Source organism: Peromyscus eremicus, chromosome 14, assembly GCF_949786415.1.
Source record: "Peromyscus eremicus chromosome 14, PerEre_H2_v1, whole genome shotgun sequence".
NCBI classification, from domain to species: Eukaryota; Metazoa; Chordata; class Mammalia; order Rodentia; family Cricetidae; genus Peromyscus; species Peromyscus eremicus.
The window spans coordinates 61,202,259-61,208,258 of NC_081430.1; the positions used below are offsets into that span (position 1 = coordinate 61,202,259).

At 49.9% G+C, this 6,000-nt stretch overlaps 1 protein-coding gene across 4 annotated transcripts in view; it reads right to left on the reverse strand.

Annotated features, from left to right (window-relative positions):
* Brf1 (BRF1 RNA polymerase III transcription initiation factor subunit) overlaps window positions 1-4,894 on the reverse strand; it is a 52,224-nt gene extending 47,330 nt beyond the window's left edge. For 2 of the 4 annotated variants that reach the window (XR_009382865.1, XR_009382866.1), the window contains exon 1: window positions 4,389-4,892. Coding sequence is in view for 2 of the 4 variants with exons in the window: in XM_059279625.1 (XP_059135608.1) it covers window positions 4,389-4,572 (184 nt within the window). In the remaining 2 variants the exon portion in view is untranslated. Of the gene's footprint in view, window positions 1-4,388 lie in introns of all 4 variants that reach the window. The other 2 variants (XM_059279625.1, XM_059279623.1) reach the window with 2 other exon arrangements.
* Between the last annotated feature and the right edge of the window lie 1,106 nt (window positions 4,895-6,000).

The following is a 6,000-nucleotide window of genomic DNA, read 5'->3' on the forward strand; positions in this document are numbered from 1 at the left end:
ATTGAACTCAGATCATCCATCTAGGCAGCAGTAGCTTTACCCATAATTTCCATAAGTTAGCCTCTGAATTCTACACACACGCAGAGTGGCATGTGCATGCACATATAAATAAATGTAATACAGCTGCGCGGTGGTGGCGCACGCCTTTAATCCCAGCACTCACCTCTGAATTCTACACACACGCAGAGTGGCATGTGCATGCACATATAAATAAATGTAATACAGCTGTGCGGTGGTGGCGCACACCTTTAATCCCAGCACTCAGGAGGCAGAGGCAGGCGGATCTCTGTGAGTTCGAGGCCAGCCTAGGCTACCAAGTGAGTCCCAGGAAAGGCGCAAAGCTACACAGAGAAACCCTGTCTCGAAAAACCAATACATAAATAAATAAACAAACAAACAAACAAACAAATAAATAAATAAATAAATGTAATACAAATGTTAAGTTCTGATTAGTGGGCTGGGGAGTACGTGCCTAGCACATGAGGGTTCTACCCCAAACACCAAAAACAATTCTCATTATTGGAACCTCAGGGAGAACTTCCAGCCTACTAACAAGGTTTGCTGCTCCCAGGATAGGGGAGGATAAACCCTGAGGAGGCAGGAGCCACAGGTTGCTTGGTGCAGGAGCTCTCTCTGCAACAAGTAGTCCCAAGTCTTGGGAAGGATGAAAAAGCACAAGGGTCACCATTCACTGACAAAAGGAGGCCTCAGAGGACGTGGCACATGCTGGGAAGTGTGCATTACTGGAAACCCTGCTTAGCCCCTGCCATCCTTGCTCATAAAGGTAAGCCCAGATTCTCATGGTATGGCTCAAATTCCAACTTCTCCAGCTACCCACTGCCTTGCATTTGGCATCTGAATCTGCAGTCCTGATGCCCAGTACTTCCCTTGGCACAGGCTTCTTAAAAAGGCCTCTAAAACCTAATTACAGGTATAGGATGGTAAGTTTCCCTAGCCAGAAACCTCCTGCTGCAGGACCCTCATCACTCACTTGAGTGTATTAAGCATATATTCTAGAGTAGACTGTTAAGTGTCCAGCTTAGGTTGCTGTAAGTAAGGACACCTAGGAAAGAGAGCAGTTTTAGAACCTATAAGACAGCCACCAATGAGAAACAACTCTACAGTGAAGATGGAGGAAGGCCAAGATGAGCAAGGAGCACCAGGGACCTATGAAGGCAGGAAATGGGACAAGTCATCTGTTTCCTGCCTGTGTGGTCGTGCTGATTTGGGGTGGGGGGGGTGGGGGTGTAGGCAGGTAGCCACATGAAAGATGGCTGCTCAAAGTAGCTGACACCTCCTTCTTGTATAGTGCCTTCTACCAAGGCTAAGAATTCATGACCCCACAGTGCATTCCCCAGGGCACCCACGGCTGGTTGCTGGAGTGCTTCTCCCTGGAGAAATATCTTGATGCCACCTAAGGGCCCATCTGCCTTTCACTTAAGGCTTTGGAACATGATTTCCAGGATGCATGGTAAGACCTCACTGCACCCCGGCTCTACACTATTTTCCCTGATGTTATGAGGGCACTTTGTCACCAAGCCATGGGTGGACCTAGGAAAGTGTCTGCCAATGGAAACCCCTAGACACCTGCTCCCAGAATGACCTGTTATTACTCTTGTTATCACTCCAACAGGCATCAACATTCTGGCAACTATTCAGGAGGCTGCAGACAATGTGTGGTAGAACTGCTGTCACAGCAGTCCTGAAGACACCCTTGGGAAGGCACCTACAAAGGATAAGAACTCGTGTGACATGTGTAACATACCACAGGGAAGGAAAAGCAGGAGGGAAAGGTCAACCTCAAGTCAATGTTTTTTTGTAGATAACCAACAAAACTGGCAAACCAGCAAGAAAGACAAAGGGAAATACAGACACTAACATCCTAAGGAAAAGGGACATCTATCTTTCAGACATCTAGGACATGGGCTGGGGATAAAGCTCAGTGGCAGACCACTTGCTTATTAGCATGCATGCATGCATGCACACATGCGTGTACACACACACACACACACACACACACACACGACGAATTCCACAACCAGATGGATCCATTCCTCAAACCTGAATTCCCAAACAAGTCAGAAACTATCTGAAACGTAACTACAACCACTACTATGACAGAAGCTGAAAAGAAACCCCTAAGTCCAACTGGCTACATTGGAGAAGTATACCTAATATTTAATTAAGACAGGACCAAGAAGTGGGAGGCACACACCTGTAATCTTGGCTATGTAGAAGGCTTAGAGGCAAGAATATCATGAGTTTGAGGCCAGTCTAAGTTACATAGTGAAACTAGGAAAGAAAAAAAGAGCAGATTGCATTGTTTGTACACAGTCCCACAAAGTAAGTGGGACATTGCTCACTTGTTTCAGGAGTGTATTATTTTGATACCTAAGGCTGACAGGTGTTAAACACAGACCAATATCCCAAGTAAACAGAGATTAAAATCCAGCAGCATGTCCAAAGGATAATACCCCAAATGAGCTCACTTCTGGAATACACAGCAGATTCAAGAATCTGCCATTAGGGGAAGGGAAAAAAAAAAGAATCTGCCACAGGGGCTGGGGAGATGGTTCAGTGGATTAAATGCTTGCTATGTAAGCGTGACTAAAGTTGAGATCCCCAGAACTCACATAAAAGCTGGTCAGGTGTGGTAGCCACCTATAACCCCAGCACTTGGGAGGCTGAGAGAGGGAATCCCTTGGTCAAAACTGGCTAGCTAGAGTAGCCAGTTCAGCAAAAGACCTTGACTTAATAAATAAAGTGTAGAAATATCAAGTAAGGTACCCAATGCCAACTTTGGGCCTCCTCACTCATGCAACCACACATGCATGTATGCCTACACACACACACACACACACACACACACACACACACACACACACACACACACGCACCCCCCCCCCCCTACACAGAATCAGCCACACAGAGCCTGGCAGAACATGCTTGTAATCCCAGAGCTTGGGAGGCTGAGGCAAGGAGATTGCTGAAAGTTTGAGGCCAGTCAGTCTACATAGGGACACCCTGTCTCAAAAAACAACCAAAAGAAGTTAGGTCTTGTAGTCCAGGCTCATAATCCCAACTACTTAGGAGGCTAAAGCAGGAGTGCAAGTTCAACGCCTGCCTGGACAACTTGGCAAAACCCTGACTCAAAATAAAATGTAAAAAGGGGGCCAGAAATACAGCTCGGGTTGTGGATTTAGCTCAGTGGTAGAGTGCTTGCCTAGCAAGCGCAAGGCCCTGGGTTCAGTCCTCAGCTCTGGTTTAAAAAAAAAAAAAGAAAGAAAGAAAAAGAAAAGAAATACAGCTCAGGGGCAGAGCACTTGCTTAGCATGAGTAAGACTGGGTTCCAGCCCCAGAACCATACACACAAATACATATAAATATGCAGATATACAATTACTCTACAACAGAAGGGAAAGTGACTACTAATCTACAATTCTAAAAAGGCTCACAATATCTGATCTCAAGACATTAAAATGTAAACAAAATGTAAGGATGGATGCAAAACAGAACCCAGAAGCAGACCCACACGGGTGCATACAGTGATCTCTGCTGAAGGTACAATGGTAACTCCAAGCAAAAATATGGAAGCCTTTTAGCAACGGTGTGGAAAACGACCTCCACATGCAAGAAAGGAACCTCAGCTTGCACATCATCATTTTCTACAAGGCATAACTCAAAATGTGGTATAATGGCTTTGTATGCCAGAGGCCCTGGGTTAGATCCCCAGCGTACAGAAATTAAAAATAAAACTACATTAAAATGTAAACAATAACTTTTAGAAGACAAATGTAGTGACTCAAACAAAGACATTTTAGATTCATGACAAGAGAACAATCAAGACAGAAAACGACCAATTTGAGTGTTTCAAAATGTAAAACCTTTGTTCAAAATGAGTAACTTCTCCGTTTATCATATATACAAAGAAAGTCTTGGAAGTAAAACTCACCAAAGACTCTCAGTACTCAACGGTTAGGAAACAACCCTAATAAAAAACAAGGACTAGGCAGAGTACTGAGGCTGGGCATATCTTCTTAGCCCTAAGGGCAATGCACACCTGTCAGAGTGGCCAACCGGGAAAACCGAACGTGCATCAGATGCGAGCCTGAAAACCTTGCCTGCCAGATTCCGGGACCCAGCCCGATGGCCTCGGTTGGACCAGACCGCGACGCTTGGACCGGGAAGAACGAGGAGCTCACATCGGTGTACAGGACACGGCGGGGAGTCGGCTGCAAGTTCCTAGCCGGGCCCTGCCTCAGTTTCCCTGCCTGACTGCCCACGGCCTCTGGCAGGACGATCTGCTGCTTCTATTTCCCCGCCTCCTTCCCACTCATTTCGCACACTCAGCCCTACCGGCGCCCGTTTCCCCGCGCGGCAGGACCCACCGTCCAGCGACACGAACTGGCCGACCGCCGACGAGCCGCCGCCGCTGTTCTCCACGAACTGCACCTCGGACACGATGATGTTGTCCTCGAGCACCGAGCCGCAGCCCGTGCACACTGCATCGCCGCGCGCCGCGTCCAACTCGATGTCCGTGCCGCCGCAGCCGCGGCATACGCGGCCCGTCATGGTGGAGCCGCGGGGCCCCGCCGGCCCCCCGCCGCTGAGCTGCCCGTTCTCCGCCCGCGGCCCTTAGCCTGCAAGCCCCGTCGCGCCGCCTCTGTCTGAGCCCCGCTCTCGCGAGGCCGCCGGCGCCACGCCCGCCGATTCGTCGTGGCAGATTCGCCACGCGCTTCTGAGCTGCGGTGCCTCCAACGGCCGCGCCGCGGGACCAAGAAAGGAACTCAGGACGCGTCGGGACCCTGGGACCGAACCGCCAACCTTCCGGCCCGCCAGAAGGGAAGTTCCAAATCCGTAGGCCTCGCGGGCCACAAGCCAGCAGAGGGGACGGACTTGCAGGTCGCCGAGGAGGGCGGGACCCAGGCCGTGAGCGCCGCCCAGGACCCGACAAGGGCCGTGGGAGGAGACTGGGGCGGGGCTTAGCGTGACGGGGCCCGGACTAGGGCTGTGGGCGGAGCCTGGGGAGAGTCCCAAGAGGTATGGGAGGAACCTGAAGGCGGGGCCCAGGCCAAGAAGAGGGCCGTGGGAGGAGCCTAAGGAGAGCAGACAGACTGAGAGAGGGAATCTGGAAACAAAGTAGTGGGAAGGACTTGTGGGCGGTGCTTGAGAGTGTCCAAGGCCCGGCCCAGGGTCGTGGTGGGGCCTGCATTGATTGGGACAGTGGGCTGTGGGAGAGACCAGGACGGATGTCGAGGGAGGAGCTTGGGGAGTAAGCACGCCCTAAGGCAAGACCAAGAACTTGGGGAGGGGCCAAGTTGTGATAGGGACTAGGGCGTGTTCCCGGCTAAGGTGAACACTTGGTCCCTTCAGCGCTAAGATCTCCTTAGCATTCCCTGTTTCCTGACAACGACTGGTTTGGGTAGGGTGGTGAGCTCTGGCGAAGCGTGCGCCTCACTCGGCAGTCTTTGGGAAGTTTAGCAAATCTTGTGCTAAACTTGCCAAAATCTTCTGCCACAGGTAAGAAACTTCAAAGTTAGGCTGCTGGACGTCACAAGCAGCTCAGATGAAATTTATTTTCTTTTTCTTTTTCTTTCTTTTTTTTTTTTTTTTCCCGAGACAGGGTTTCTCTGTATAGCTTTGCGCCTTTCCTGGAACACACTTTGGAGACCAGGCTGGCCTCGAACTCATAGAGATCCACCTGCCTCTGCCTCCCGAGTGCTGGGATTAAAGGCGTGCGCCACCACCGCCCGGCCTCAGATGAAATTTAAAAGCGCCCTTTCCTGGATTAAGAGGAAGCACTGTAAACTTGCAAACTCCTCACCAGCTTGCAAAACCAGTGTAATCCCAATTGAAATATCAACAGGATTTTTTGTTTTTCCAGACAGGGTTTCTCTGTGTAGTAGCCCAGGCTGTCCTGGAACTTACCACCACCGCCCTGCTTCAACAGGATTTTTTAAAGAACTTGGAAGAGATCTTGAAATAGCAAAGAAAGGGTTG